This window comes from Cololabis saira, chromosome 4, assembly GCF_033807715.1.
Source record: "Cololabis saira isolate AMF1-May2022 chromosome 4, fColSai1.1, whole genome shotgun sequence".
NCBI classification, from domain to species: Eukaryota; Metazoa; Chordata; class Actinopteri; order Beloniformes; family Belonidae; genus Cololabis; species Cololabis saira.
Window position 1 is genome coordinate 40,232,920 of NC_084590.1, and position 16,307 is coordinate 40,249,226.

Here is a 16,307-nt window from a genome sequence, read left to right on the forward strand (position 1 = left end):
TATCAACCAAGTTATGCTATTAAATCAGTTCTGCTCAATTTGCCTGCATTCATGCACCAAAAGATTGATATTCACGTTTGAGCCTGTGGTTTCCTTCCATTTTCATTTTTTTTGGGGGGGGGGGATCTAAATACACAAGTAATCTTGGTCTTAAAAAGCATTTCTTCAAGAGAGAGAAATCAAAAGAACAAAAACAGATGTTATACTATAAAAAACAACACTGATTTTTTTTTTTTTTTTACATTAATTTGGGTGTATGATGATACTGTTAATTATATTGTTTTGGTTTTTATTTAACCATGAAGCCAACTGTGCAAATGTTGTTTATTCGAAAGAATTTGTTGCTGTTCCAGAAATTTTAAATTGATTCTTGCAGAAAATTGTTGTAGACCAAAATTCTTCCCAATTTCTGGTTGTTAAGAACAAACATTCCCAACATGTTAATTTGTCAGCACAATCACTCTAAGTATGCATGTGTTTTTAAGAGGGCAGTCAATGTTGTTAGAGGTAGAAGAAAAAAAAGGCTAGGGAAGCGTTCATGGGCTCATGGCAACAGAACAGCTGCATCTGGGGTAATAGTGTGAAAAAGATGACGGGAAGGTTGGAGGTCCCATGAAAATATAGGGGTTATCCTGTTCCTCTGTAGGAGTTTGACAGTTTTGACGGTGGGATCGCGCCTGCTGTTTACAGAATTGCTGTTTGGGGGTGGGGGGGGAGGATGATACAAACAAGACCACAAACACACTTCATATAAGTTAATGAAAGGGTTTAATTCTCCTGCTCAGCAGTAAGTTGACAGAACTCTACCAGGAAAGTCGACGGCTGTAATGATGCCATTCCTGCTCACAGCATTTAAAGGGTGTCCTCGCATCCAGTCCAGCAGCCCTGTCGTCTTCTTCCTCAGATGTGTCTTTGTTCTGTGTACAGACTTCTATCTGTGAAATGCACGGATGTCCCTGGAAAAGATGTTATTTCGAAACCACGCACGTAGGTGAAAAATCCCAATGTTGCCGTCGCAGGAGTGAGAATAACATATGTGAAGGGCACTCCTACAGCCACATACCATCACAGACCCTATAGCTTTTGGCCCTTTTTAATGATGACAGTATGTGTGTTTCTTTCGTCTTAAGTCTGGACCTGATATTAAAGGTATTGTGACATCATTTTTAACATGCTTTTAACACTATTAAAAGTCTTGACCAACATCCCTCAAATGTGTCTAAAAGAGTGTAACAAGAAAAACTTCACTATAGTACTCTTTTCCTGGCTTTTTATTACAGTGTTTTTTTGCCCCGTGAAAAACGCTTCCTTTCCCCTCTTTCCTGTCAATCATTGCTCTGCTCCTCCTCCGCTCCTCCTCCTCCTCCAGCCATACGCTCACAGCGGCGTCGGAGAGTTAAGCCGAGAGCGACAGGCGAAGCATGCACGGAAAAGCAGGAGGGCGAACCACAGCAAACAATCATAAAAATAAAGGCATGCAAGCAGCACTGTCCCCTTATCTTAAGTCCAGTCAGTGGCCGCGGGTCTTCTTAGCAGTTTTCCTCCGGTGATTAGAACAAAAGAGGCTCTAAACAGCTCCTTAAGCCTCATTTATGGTTCCGCGTTAAATCGACGCAGAGCCTACGCCGTAGGGTTCAGCGTATGGTGCGCGTCGCCGCGTAACCCTACGCCGTAGGCTCTGCGTCAGTGTAACGCGGAACCATAAATCAGCCTTTATGGTGCGCTGGAGAGGAGCGGAGGCAGGGAGCTGGGTGGAGGGGGCGGTGATTTAGCGGGCCGTTACGTAACGGCCCGCCACCAAACCTGATGCGCCGTTTTTGCACAGTTATGCGGAAAATCCCAGAAAGCACACAATACACTGAATGTTAAAAGTTCGTTGTTTTTTGGGTGTAATTGATGTCAAGACACCCAACAAAACACAAAAAATCAAGAAAAATGTGTTTTTCATGTCACAATCCCTTTAAATAAACTTTTTAGTGCTTGGTGGATTATACTGTATCTTTTGTTGTAACAATGACTCTTGGTAAGTAATCTCATACCGTTGGAAAGTCTGTTTATTTCCCTTCTAAATTGTGCCACATTTGTAAGGAACATTTGTGGAATGAGCAGCAGAGCCGAGTATGTGGGTTGCGCCCTTGAAAGATTTGCCAAATCTTCTCTGCCAGTGCCAAATAACTTATTTTGCCACTGATTCTTCTTTGGTGTTTGGCAGATTGGATGATTGAAAGTTTGAAGAAGCAACACATATTGGCAAATTTAACAATGTATCCATATACAGTAACAAACAGCAACCTCAGTAGCAGATGGAAGAACCGTACACAGCCACAACAGCCTGGCACCTCCTCCTCATGCTGGTCACACACTGCTGTGGGATGGATCCCATTCTTCCACCAGCATCTGTCACATTCAGCCAACGTGGTTGCGTTGGTCCCTCTGGCACGAACAGCACGGCCAAGCTGGTCCCACAAGTGTTTCAATGGGGTTGAGTTCAGGACTGCTGGAAGCATTTCCTCCTCTCCACTCCCAAACTCTGGAGGTAGTCTCTGATAAACCTGCTCTGTGGGGGCAAACATTGTCGTCTTGGAGGATAGGGTTTGGTCCCAGACTGTGGAGATTGCCACTGGTTTGCAGAATCGAATCTCAGTACCTGTCTGCATTGAGATTGGCTCCAATGATGATGAGCCTCGTTTTTTTCCAGTGAGAGAGATGTCACACTGTCACACCGCCTCCACCAAAAGATGTTACTCTTTTGGTGCAGCAATCAGCGTAGCGTTCTCCGCATCTTCTCCACACTTTGACCCTACGATCCAACTGCCGTAGGCTCATCGTCGAAAATAACATTTCTCTACATGTGAAGGGTTCCAGTGCATGTGTTGCCAACATCAGCACAAGCAGCCCCATGGCCTATGGGCTTTCTGGGATGTGAAGTTGCCCTATGGCAGATACAGATCAGATCAGTCAAACGTGGCTTGCTCTTGGACTCCTGGAGCAGATATGTACTGACCACTGTAGCAGGGCCCACAGGGGCCTGACTGGCAGCGACTGGGGGAACCAGAGGCTCAGAACAAGAGTCACTAGCGACAGCTAAATAAGCTGTTTGGCATTGGCAGAGAATATGGCACATTTTTCATGGGTACAACCCACATACTCAGCTCTGCTGCTCGTCCCACACATGCATGTTCCTTACAAATGTGTTACCATTTAAAAGGGAAAAAACAGGCTTTCCAACAGTACAAGATTTGTTGTCGAGAAGCATTGTTACAACAAACAAATAATCTACCAAACATAAATTTCCTTATTCTTTGTGCTAAGTTTAGTTGTTTTATTTCTCCCCCCCAAAAAATACATTGAATTCTGAGTTGTCTGTACCCAATACGTGTTTCCACTGTGATGTCCAGCGGAGAAACCTCCGAGGCGAGAGACATCAGTGCCTCTAGATATTAACGAGTGACATTTTCTGATGCTGTCCTGTTTTACGGGACTCATTTGCATCCGTCTTTGGTTTTAATCATTGCTCATTACCTAGTAAAAATCCTTCAGGAATCCTGTGAAACTATTGTAAAATCATCCTTTGATGTTCGAGAATGGCAATTAGCTAAAAAGTGTCTACCCTGTACTTCGCTTGTTTCAGACGGTCTCAGCTTTTTTGAATTGGCGTTGTGTGTGAAAAGCTAGCAACCTTTTTTTTTCTTTTTTTTTTACACCATGACAAGTAATTAAAGTTTTGTCTGGTTTGTTGTTCCAAAATTGGTGGAAAAAAAATGTTGATATGCTCTTCCATTTAATACATTTTAGATTTAACTGAGAATACCTTCTTAACATATAAATGGTTGCACTATTTCACTCTGATGACAAAAAGAATTTAAAAGGAATGAAAGAATTTGAATAGAGGAGTGGGGGGAACACTGCAGTTCATTTGCACAAAAGTCAAAGAGAGGAAAGGCAGTTCCCTCTGCATTGCCATCATTAGGGAGATAAATTAATCCTTCATTGAGGACATTTGTTAGAGATATGCACTGAGCAGTAACAATCATTAAAGCTATCGTTTCAGCTTCGCCTTGGGGCCATATGTAGTAAAATCTGATCATTCACTTTTTTGTCACCAGATCTATTTAAATAAGTTCATTTGACATTTAAAACTGTACTGATTTCAAGATTAATTTAATTGCTTCTCATGGTAATTACCTGTGAAACATTAATATTATATCGAGTCCTGATTTGGCTTGGTTTTTAGTCATTAGCAGTGTGGTGCGAGCACATATCCAGTACAGTATATGTCATCTGCTTGTACCTGGCCAAAACTCAAAAGATCCTCATCCACCTGGCACAGCACAAGTAAACATGCTGGAGACCAAACCTCGCCCATAGATTGGAATTTCCTCTCAAGAGCACGAGACATGATTGATTCAGGGCTGATGAGAAGATATATTTAATTTCAAGTGCAGTTCATTATCCAAGCCTGTAATTGGGAATCCTGGATGAGATGCCTAATAAACCCAATTATGCGTTATGACAGATGTTTTGGCTTCCAGCACAGTTTTTTTTCTTTCAACCTTTTTCCGAGGTGCAAAAAAGGAGTTTTTGATGGTAACATTTTCTGGTCATTAGCACATGTGTTATTTTTTTTTTCCTCATTTTAAGGTTATGAGTATCCTCCTGAGTTCATTTCCATTCACCATGGGTATCCAGTCAAGGACAAAGAGGTTGGGGCTCAGAAAATGTTGCACTACATGAGCCTCCAACCTAGAAAAGGCTTTTGTGCAGCACAGATTTCCAGTTTTTGTCTATTCTAAAGGGCTTCACAATATTTGTTTCTCCTGGCTTGCCATTATCCCAATGGGATGTTGTCAGTGTTGCAAATGTCCTTTAAAAAGTCTTGATAGGTTTTGCAGATTTTGTAGGGGTCATGTTGTGGACACATTTGATGTTGTCAGAAATCAGAAAAAATTGAGTCGTTTCAGCGAATTTAAGATCAGTCATTGACCTGCATAATGATCTGTGAATTGATTTTATTCTCAAACTACATCAGAAATTAATTTGAAACGGTGTAGTTTTGTTTCTTTTTAATCAATTCTTTCTACAGGGGTACCAAAAAGTACATTTGAGTTTATTAGCATTGAAACCCTTAGATACTAAGAATGAAGGGACTATTTTAAGCATAAACCGAAAAACATCAGGAACAGGACAACTTAGTGCTTTGCTTTTATGTATATGCATCACAAAAATAATTTACCCCAGATGTCGGGTGACCTACTTCCAAAAAGCTGATACAGTAACTCACATTTTCTAATATCAATGCTGAAATTCAGTAAGAAAAATGTTTATACATAAATATTGCTTGGTTTTAAATAAATTGTACCCTGAATAAACCATGTAACATTCCCAAGATGCTCTAGCAGAAATAGTAAACTTATTAATAGAGCATAAAGTGAAATAAAAGAACACAGGTGAGAACAATAATAGCTGCTTTTTGTAACACATAGTTATTTTAGCTTGAAACCATACGGCAGAACAAACTTAAAAAAAACCAAGGCTTCCTTTTTTTCCCCACCAAAGCAATAGAAAGCATGTTTTTTTGTTTCTTTGGGGAGGATGTTCACAGTGCCGTACTTTTTGGGCCAGGAAGATGATAATAGTGCTTCTTCTCATCATAGCTTCGGTATAACCTCACAGTAGATGAAAAGTGGTACCATCAGGCGACAGGGACTCTGACTTTCTCAGACGGAGAGGTCTTCGGCTGCAGAACCTTTGTTCCTTAATTGGCACATGGTGTGACCCAACTTGCCGCTGAGAGATAAGAGGAAGGAGGGCACAACGTGTGCTCAGGACAGAATGGGCAGTGTTAGAAAGTTCAGTTCTCTTGACCGTCGCTCAGTAGTAACACACTAATACAGAAACAGCTTGTCACTGCCGGGTAGCCATCCCATTAGAGGTGCCTTGTTAAAGCTACTAACCTGTCTTTCTACGGTTGCAGTTGCCATCACCGCCATCATCACCGTCACTGCCATCAACACCATCACTGTTGGTGCAGAGTGTTTGCAAAGTTTGAAAAGCAAGCAGAAAAAAATTAGGAGGCTCTTCTCTGGCTCGGTCCAGTGCTCTGCATATCATAGATAACATGAAGGCGCTGAAGTAAATCTTAAAAGTGGGAGGGGGAGGCTCTCCAACCATTTTCCATTACAGGCCTCAGGGATGCATGGCATGACGAATGGGCCTCACAAAGATGTGATTACTAGGACACTTGGAACGACACCCTGCCTGGTGACTTTGCAATCGTTTAGCAACATACGCTGACTCTTTTTTTTTTTTTTTTTCCCCCCGTTTTGTCAGTCAATGCGGTGCTACAGATAAAAAGGAATGTCTTTCTACAGCATACAAAATGACAAACAAAGCCATCTGTCTCTTCTCCGCTTGCCTTCCACTGACACAGCCGCTTCCATAAGCACCGTACAGGCACAGAACAGATGCTGGCATTGCTGTTGAACTTTTATCATCCTGAAAGTTGTGTTTTCTGTGATAAACATTTGCATCGGACATATTTTTTACTGCCTCACTGACTCCTTGCACTAATCTTTTGGACCAATGAGATTTCCAATCAAAGAGGGAATATTGGTGCCATCACCCAATATAGTTTTCACTCTTTTGTTTTATATTGATTAAAATACAATGAAAACTTTGTTCTGTTTCGCTATTAAAGGCTGCAGATCAATCAGTGGAAGTATTCTGCACTCGGTCTGATGAGGTCCTGCTGAGGAAATCTGGAAATCTTCCAGATCTCCCGAATCTTCCTTATTCAGTCAATTTTTTACTTCTCAATTGCTTGAGAACGTTTGAAAAAGTACCTCAAGACTTTGCTGTGAGGCCATACTGTCCATGCAGACCACACAAAACACTTGGCTCATAGTAAAACTGTGAAATATTAGGCTTATATCAAAGGATTCTGTGTTTTGGACTGCTTTTATAGTCGCCATATTCTTGTCTCCTTCTCTGATTTCCTGTAATAACTGGATAAGTTATCTTCAGGAAAAACTTTGAAAAAGTACATTTAAGTTTTTATTTACATATTATTTTTGAATTTCATTAAATTCATCACATGCAAATTTGAAACCATAAAATATTTGAACCAAAGTCAATTAAGTGTAGTTGCAACCAAAGCTTTTATCAGCAAACATGACTTATTCCCTTTACAGGTTACTAGTTTGTGCATTTACAAAAAAGAAAGAAAACTGAATTTGGAAAAGCCGCACTTGACTGGAGAGGTCTCACTCCCAGTCAAGTGTCGGTCCAAGATCGTCCAATAATTTTACTCTATAATTGAATTGTGTGGTTATTTGCTTTTGGAGCTTAAGAGATCCAACAAAACAATTAAATTGCTATATTGAGTTTCTGGGCCTTTTCTGCTGACTGCTTACTTCCAAGTTGGCTTTTTCCTTGCTAAGCTTATGTTGTCCATTCTCTTATTGGTGATCTGTCATGGTCAGCCCCTCCTCCACCATCCTGCGCTCAGCTGCCATTGTTCCAGAGGACATTTCTTTTGTCGACCTTGTAAAATATCCACATGCTTCATCCACTTTGTTCATATTGAAGAGCGCTGGTTTCTCTCTGCTGATTTGTTGCTTTTTTTCCCCCCTTTTCCCTTTTGTCCTTTAGTTTTGCAGGGAAATATAAAGGTAATGGGATTGGGAGAATGGGAGGGCACAGGGGATGTCCCATGCCGATGCTTGGTGTGATGAGACAGATGTTGTCCAATAGGATCAGGACAGCATTCATCCTGTGATCTCGCTTAGTCAGCACTTTTTAGCAAAATGCCGTTAACCATTAAACCATCTATTGTCCCTGGTTCTGTTTACTTCCTGTTCCTCCATCTCACAGTTGCCACGGAAATTATGTGAATGTTCCTCTGGGGTTTTTGAGTATTCTTTCCATTGAAGTTATGGATAATAACTCTACGTTTGGCTCATTACTTTCAAAAGCGTTCAATTTTGACATCTGTTTTGTTTCATATTTCAGCCATTCACCTTTTGGGCTTAAACTGGCACCTGCAGCCCATCCAGAGACAGATGTACCAGCTGTCAGAGGACAATACAAGTCGCCTACCTTTCCCTACAGACCTGAGCTTGCCACCACTAGGCAACACGGGCTTGGACATACCTGACCGCAGGGGAAAAGATGACAGTAAGTGCAAATATCTTTTTTTTTTTTTTTTTTAATAATTTTTTTTATTGAGATCAATAGCCAAGGTAACAATGGTACATACATCTTCATAACTATTTCTAAGAAGAAAAAACAATAGAACGATCACTACATTCAGTGACTGTGGTGTACCAAGTATCACTAAAAGAAAATCACAAGTCAAAGATTTATTTTTTCCCTTTTTTAACCCCTCCAACATAGAAACATAAAAATAAATGGATATAAAATTATAGCAGGATAAGAATTAATTATGCAAAAAAAAGAATAGAAAATAAATAAATAAAAAAAAAAAATAAATAAATTTAAAAAAAAGAAAAAAACAGCTCACTAAACTATTACTCTAAACACCATAATGCAAATACACACCCACACATAAATAAAATTGCAAAAAGGAAAGAAAAAGTATATGAAAACACCTGAATGAGTGCCAAGCACTAACAGGCACCTCTAAGTGGGTATAATTTTTTAAATACTAGAAATAATGTATCATTAATTTATAAATGCATCTATGTGGTTTTCATATATAAGTATGACTTGCAAGACTCCCTGCCGTGCCCTGCAAAGCACTAATCGGAACAAAGCTTTCAAATCGTAGTTTACAGTTGACATTTTCAGAACTTGTGCAAGTTTTTCATTATTTTGGTCGTTTAGTTTCACATTCTTTTTCGCCCGTCTCCACGGTACGCGTAGAGATCTGCATTGTAATCCTATGAAAGTTGTGGTAAGTGGGAAGTGTTATTTGTTCCTGGAGGGAGAAAATGGGACAGCTTAAGGGACAGAGTATCCAGAGGCTGGAAGGGGATTAGCTACTCTGTCCCCTTCAGAACGGATGTGATCCTTTCATCTCCTAGCTTGGACTGCATTTCCTGGCAGCCGCAGAAAGCATGTGCACACCCCTCGGTACCAGCTGCTCAACTCAAGGAAAGTTTGCTCCGTTCCATTGTTGGACAAGTGGGCCCAGATTTAACCATGTGATTCACCGCTGGCAAGGCTGCAATAGGTAGAAGATGGGGGTTATTACCATACAGATGAATCCAGGAGTTGTCTTTTCTCATTTACCAGACAGCCCAATGTGTGTTTTGCCAACAACAAGCATGACTGCAGCAGAACGCAGAGCCTGCATGGCTGCTGGTGCTGATAGGAAATCAATAGCCGTGCTTTTCTAAATAGTTTCATTCTGCAGTGGTGTCACTGGGAACAATGTCTGACTGCCTAATCTCGCATCAAGGTGATGCAAATGTGAACATTGTTTTAAAATTCAGTGCAGCGTTCTCTTTCTTAGCCTTGTCTTTCCATCGGAGCGTGATGTGCTAGTTTGGCTTGCAAAAAACAAACAAACAAAAAGAATATTATCCGCGAGGCCCGTTATCACTGGTCTGTATTTAAACAGTCTGATGAGCGCACTGCTAATGTGTTGCATAAATACACACAGTCTCCCAGCATGTGGAAAATGAACTTGTGGGATGCAGCATTATGTAACGCCCCGATCTGGGAGACAGGGAATGCGCCCTGTCCTCTTTGATAAACTCCGTGGCCGCTGACGGACTTCTGAGAGGACTTCCATCTGGTCTGCCACGTGCAGCCCAAAGCTGTGTCTGCCTTCAAGTCCTGGGGGTAGTTTGTGGGGATGTATGCTGTATTCGACATTGCAGCTGAGATTAGCTCATCTACACAGACAAACAGATGTTGCCATTTCCGCTGAGTCCAATATAAGTTGTATTATGGAGCATATGGGCGATTCTTGCTGGTATATGCGCTAATACCTGAGCAAGGTAGCTGTAACTGAAATCCCCCTCGACAATAATTACTGTTTTTCACTTTATTACTTTCACTCCTCACTATCGCAGGATGAAGACAATCTTTCTCTCTTGCCACGTCCGGACCATATGCTCTATGTCTTTTAACCGAACTAGAAAAAGGCACCGTTTGATCCGTAGTTTCATAACAAAATCCTGACTCATGTAAGCAAAGCAACATGAATGAAACCTGATATTTTTGTCATTTCTTTGTAAGCAAAGTACTGTATGTTCAATTTGCCATTTCAGAAATTAAAACTAACCCCAAAAACAATCTGGGAGATCTATGAAATAACGCTCAATCAGATGTGTCTCACACCCCCCTCTAGAGGAACTGGTAATTGCAAGCATTGGTTAGAGGGATCATTCATAATATTTTTCCTCTCACTGTCAGTAATGTGATTAAATGTCTGTGATATGGTCCGACTATCGTGCCCCAGCAGACTCACTCCCTGTGCCCTGCCTACGCTGGATTAATGATGTGATCTCTTTGACCGATTTTGCTCTGTGTGCCATGCAGGCAAATTGGACAGCTTGTTCCCAGATGACAGCTATATAGATATGGGAGAGATTGACGTGGGACGCAAGGTCGCGCAGCAGATTCCTCCCGGTATCTTCTGGAGATCCCAGGTCTTCATTGATCATCCCATGTACCTGAAGTTTAATGTGTCACTCAGCAAAGATGCCTTAGTGGGAGTGTATGGAAGAAGAGGTCTCCCCCCGTCACACACACAGGTGGGAAATACTATGTTATATACAGTATATGATCTTACAGAATAGCTGTCTGAGTGTTCAGGTACTTTGAATTGTCACATTTGAGTCTTTACCGCATTAGACATGATCAGTTTTTCTTTTTTTTCTAATGCAGTGATAAATTATAATGTGATGCTATGTGAAACACGGCACAATCATGCATAGTTTAAGACTTGGCTCCCTTCCCCATTCTTCTTCTGCCACTGAATATAAATTGGGATATTGTTTGAAAAAAAAAAAATCTAACCATGTACGAGCATGTCATGAATACAAACCACTTCATAAATGTCTGTATTGTATTATGAATCACTTTCTTTGTTGCAGAAAGGATTTATGGAAAATTTGTTTCAGGTTCAATGCCGTCAATGAATCACACAAAGATGTCGGGCTCAGGGGCCAAGATTTTTTCCTTTCCTTAATTTCTCCATCTTTGTGTTGCACAGAATGAAATACGTCACGTTATTAATCATATCTGACCGCTTCCCTCGCAGAGTTCTGCTGGAAAGGCAACTGTACTTCCTACAAACAGCACAGAGCCTGATCTTTGTTTGCACTAATGTCCAGTGTGATTTATTTCTCTCTTTGAAAGATCACTGTTGTCTTCTTCTTTTTTTCCTTTCATTTCAATGAAAATAATCTAGCGGGCCGTATTCATCCAGTGACCGATTGCACACGAGTCACGACTCTTGTCTTTATGTAGATGTAAATGAAAAGCTGTCTCTTTGTGATTCATTGACTCACCGCTGATATGAAGCAAATCAGTTCAGATCGTACTCGGTAAACACTAACTATACAATTAATTCGCCCGGCTTTCCATTTTTCAGTTTAATAACTTCAAATAAGACTTTCCTATAAGATATTTGAACTATGAAATTATCGCAGCCCACCCAGCCAGGATGTGTCAAGACTTAACTCAAGCTCCTCCAGAATGATGAGTTATTCATGCACCCCAAATGATGCTCTGCTATAAAGAGGACTAAAAGCACTTAAGTCTCATGTGTCACTCTAATGGTGTGTCTGCGGTCCATCCATCAGTCCTTCTCACTTTCTGTGTCTGTCTACAGTTTGACTTTGTGGAACTTTTGGACGGGCGGCGTCTGCTGTCCCAGGACGTCCGCGGTCTGGAGGGGCCTGTGGCTCTGCAGCGGAGTCTCGTACCCGTCACCACGCACGACACGGGCTTCATCCAGTACATGGATTCGGGCATCTGGCACCTGGCCATCTACAATGACGGGAAAGAAATAGAGACCGTTTCTTTCATTACTACCGCCATAGGTAACTAACACACTAAGAACTCTGTATTGTACATTTATTTTGCCATATCTAAATTATTGTGTGGAAGTGTGGGGTAATACCTATGTAAGTAACATCTCTCCTCTGTTTGTGCTACAGAAAAGAGCAGTGAGAGTCATTCACAGGGTAGGCATCAGAGAACCATCAAACAGATTATTTATTTCGGCAGGTTCGTTGAAAATGGCGGATATAGTTGAACTTCAAACTTTAAAAATAATGTTTAAAGCAAAAAATAGATCGTTACCAGAACAGTTACGAAATGTGTTCAGATTGGAGGATGAGGACAACAGACTTAAACATGATTTCAAACATACTTTTGCAAGGCTAAACATAAAACAAATATGTATTTCTGTTACAGGTGTAAAATGATGGCATGGACAAAGCAAGTAACTGAAAAGTTGCACAAGTTTGTATCAGCTTAAGAAAATGTTTAAAAAAGAAAAGATAAGTGCCTACAAAAAAGAAGAAGGAGAAAGAGAAAAAAAAGTTTGTTTTCTTGTTATAAATATGTGTATAGATCAGGGGTCGGCAACCCAAAATGTTGAAAGAGCCGTATTGGACCAAAAACGCAAAAAACAAATGTGTCTGGAGCCACAAAAAATGAAAAGTCTTGTATCAGCCTTAGAATGAAGGCAACACATCCTGCATGTTTCTATATTAGTTATAACTGGGGGAAGTTTTTTTTTTCATTATGCACTTCTAGAAAAAAGTCGAAATGTCGAGAAAGAAGTCGAAATGTCGAGAAAAAAGTCGAAATGTTGAGAAAAAAGTCGAAATGTTGAGAAAAAAGTTGAAATGTTGAGAAAAAAGTTGAGAAAAAAGTCAAAATTTTGAGGAAAAAAATCAAAATTTCGAGAAAAAAGTCGAAATGTTGAGAAAAAAGTTGAAATGTTGAGAAAAAAGTCAAAATTTCGAGAAAAAAGTTGAAATGTCGCGATTAAAAAGGAAAGGGAAAAAGGAAGAAAAAAAGGAAAAAAGGGAAAAAAGAAGAAAAAAAAAAGGTCAAATATTTTTGAAAAAGCTCTAGGAGCCGCTAGGGTGGCTCTAAAGAGCCGCATGCGGCTCTAGAGCCGCGGGTTGCCGACCCCTGGTATAGATAGATTGGACTTCAGTAAGTCAACGTAATTGTATTAACAGAGAGGGGCAGGTGTCATAAGTTTTCTTCTTCCTGCTCCTTTTCTTTCATAGTGACAATGTGTACTTCATGGAATTTTGTACAACATTATTAAGAACAATACCATGAATGGAATAAATGAAATGAAATGAAAAAAAGAAATAGGTGAGTACCATTAGCATGACCTGCTGCTGAAGCCGGTAGTAGCCATCCATAATCCCTACAACACCAGCCAGCAGGGACCCCACAGGAAGCAGCGCAGACCCACGGCGCGGGGAAGAGATACTGGTAGATCTAAGTAGGTTAATCAAGGTGAAGCCGAATATTTCAAAATCAGGACATCACTGCTATCCCTGCCATGTGACTAGGACATTGAGGGATCGTAATATCCTCATTAGCCCGAGTGTCTTCCAAGCATATCGGGGGTCCAAGCTTCTGGGAAACATTTGCATACAATTCAAAGCGTGATTGTACCCTCCCGTCTGTAATGCCTTTTTTCGATCACGGAGGGCTTCAATTTCCACCCACGCCTATCAAAGTGGGGGGAAGATATTCCCCTTCCTCTGACTGACTCTTAGTGGCACACGACTATGTTTCGCACGTACGTCTTTCTTTGTGGAGGTGACTTCGTTTTGTACGCTCCTCTTTGTTCTCCCTTAAGCGCCTTTGATTAGCAGTGCTGTATCAAGCAAGGTGCGAGAGGGCCCGAGGTGTCGGCTTTCACAGGGATGGCAGCTGGGAGCTGTTCTCACATGCTCTTTAATTAAAAGCTCCTGGGCCAGAGTCCATCTGTGGAGGGGGCTGTGCCAGGCAGCAGATCAATGAGAGGTTGTCCTCAACACCAAGTGGAGACAGGAAAGAGATGAAGCCCCCCCCCAACTGTGGCAACAACAGCTGTAATTCAATACTTAATATATGATATGACAGAAGAAAGAGGGGGGCAAGAGCAGCATGTTTACTTTTGCTTATTTCTTCTTGACTGGGTGTGCACGCAGCCCCCGCTGTGGGTGCTGTCACAGACAACACAAGCAGATAAGGTATTCTGTGCAATGGACGGGGTGGGTCAGATTTAGTCAGAGCAAGAATCCTGCCTCTGTTCGTTGGTACCGAAGCTGAGCTGCTCACAGGAGCTCACAGGGAGGCAGAGGGGCCCTTTTAAAATGGGTCACCGATTAAGTGCCCTTCAGCAGAAATTGAATCCACCAACTGCCTGAATTTTATTGAGCCGTGGAGGGATGGAGTTGACCTTCAAATGAAGCGGCCCAGGTATAGAAAATGTATGTGAGCAATAATATCTAGAGCAGGCACACTGAGACATTAGCAGCATTGTTTAAGAGGTGATTGCAGTGAAATTAGTTTGGTGTTCCTGGCAGTGGCGGAAGTTAGGAATGGGTGATATTTTACCGTTCACGATAAACCGTCCAAAAAATTCCCCACGGTAAGAATTTGTCATCTCATGGTAAAAACAATAAATTCCCGTTGATGACGTTTTTGTGTAAAGCTGATTTATGGTTCTGTGTTGAAGGAAGGAAGGAAGGGAGGGAGGGAGGAAGGAAGGAAGGAAGGAAGGAAGGAAGGAAGGAAGGAAGGAAGGAAGGAAGGAAGGAAGGAAGGAAGGAAGGAAGGAAGGAAGGAAGGAAGGAAGGAAGGAAGGAAGGAAGGAAGGAAGGAAGGAAGGAAAGAAAGAAAGAAAGAAAGAAAGAAAGAAAGAAAGAAAGAAAGAAAGAAAGAAAGAAAGAAAGAAAGAAAGAAAGAAAAAGAAGGATAAATTCCCGTTGATACGTGTTTGTGTAACAAACATGGCTGATCTGAGTCATTCCAGTTTTGCAGTACAGGTGTAACTCATTTAATTGGTTTTTATTAATTCAATTTCATTGGTGTAGTTTAGTAGTATTTAGTATCTTTTGGAGCAGTGTTTTGGGGGCTCCAGAGACTGAATGTGGTGATAGATTTATAGTTACAAAGGTGGAGTTGAATTGGTATTTTTTTTTATCCTCATTTTTATCATTATCGGGATAAATGCCAAAAATTATCGTGATAAATGTTTTAGTCCATACCGCCCATCCCTAGCGGAAGTACGAGAGTCTGATTTTACTATACCTTTTTTTTTTCCTGTACACATGTTAAGTGAAGGTTTCCATACTGGATATAACCGTGACACAGTATATCCGGGGAGCTGCAGCATCTGTGCTTTTAATCGGGGTTGCTCCTCATTACTTGGCTGTGGCTCCATGGCGATGTGAAATGTGTCCTACTGAATGTTTTGTATCGCAGCCCTCTGGAGCATGAAGCCATTTGTCCTTGCTGCCTGGTGCCAGACATGCTTCAGCCCAGACACGGCTCCCTTTACAGAGAGGGTTGCGGGCGAAAAGGAAGCAAAGACCCAGCACCGATGTGTCATGCTTTTTGTTCTGTCTCACTCCGTCGCAGAGGTTCTTACCGGGCACAACCAACCATCATTCAAAAGTGTTGAGCATCCTCTGAGAGGGGTGGCAAGTTGCTGATTAAACCAGCCTTCTCCACACTACTCTATCCTCACTGACTGGAGAGACTCACAATAGTTAGCTCCCTTGATATGAGGGGTAATGAATTTCAATGAAGCTCGGCTTGAATCCGTGATTTATGCGTTGGCCTATGTCGAGTGTGTGGCTAAGAGATATTCATGGCCTCACCTCCTTGCTCTCAGAGGAATCGCAGCCGCCAGACATGGGCAGTGAGTATTCTGCTAAACTGCACAAGAATCAGAGCACTACCCGTCTCTGATTGCTCAATTAAGCACGTTTGACAGGCTGTATGTTGTTCAGCAAAGAAATATGCATAATAGATTAAGATGCTCTAATTAGGGGCACGATGATGTAGAATACCTGCGAGCTGAACATTTGAATCGATGGTTGTATCGCTCACAAAAACTCAAGTATTTTGGTCCCTACATACTTGTGCCGGATAAAAAACTGTCTGGCAGGGAATCTGTCTGGCATAATTGTAGTTCTGGGTAGGAATTCCTATCGGTGAGCATGCACACATGCCATTTATCATTTTCAAAGCCATGACCGTTGAGCTTGCACTTGCAGTTTCCTTAGGTGTGTGCAAAAATCAAGTGTTATATATATATATTTAGATGTTAGTTAGATGTTCTAGTTGGAGGCCATCAAAACCTC

General features: G+C 41.3%; 1 protein-coding gene across 11 annotated transcripts in view; it reads left to right on the forward strand.

Annotated features, from left to right (window-relative positions):
* Positions 1-16,307, forward strand: part of tenm4 (teneurin transmembrane protein 4) — a 204,000-nt gene that overhangs the window by 94,769 nt on the left and 92,924 nt on the right. For all 11 annotated transcript variants that reach the window (XM_061719775.1, XM_061719773.1, XM_061719774.1 and 8 more), the window contains 3 exons: positions 8,011-8,175; positions 10,510-10,724; positions 11,807-12,017. In XM_061719775.1, coding sequence (XP_061575759.1) covers positions 8,011-8,175; positions 10,510-10,724; positions 11,807-12,017 — 591 coding nt within the window. The remainder of the gene's footprint in view (positions 1-8,010; positions 8,176-10,509; positions 10,725-11,806; positions 12,018-16,307) is intronic.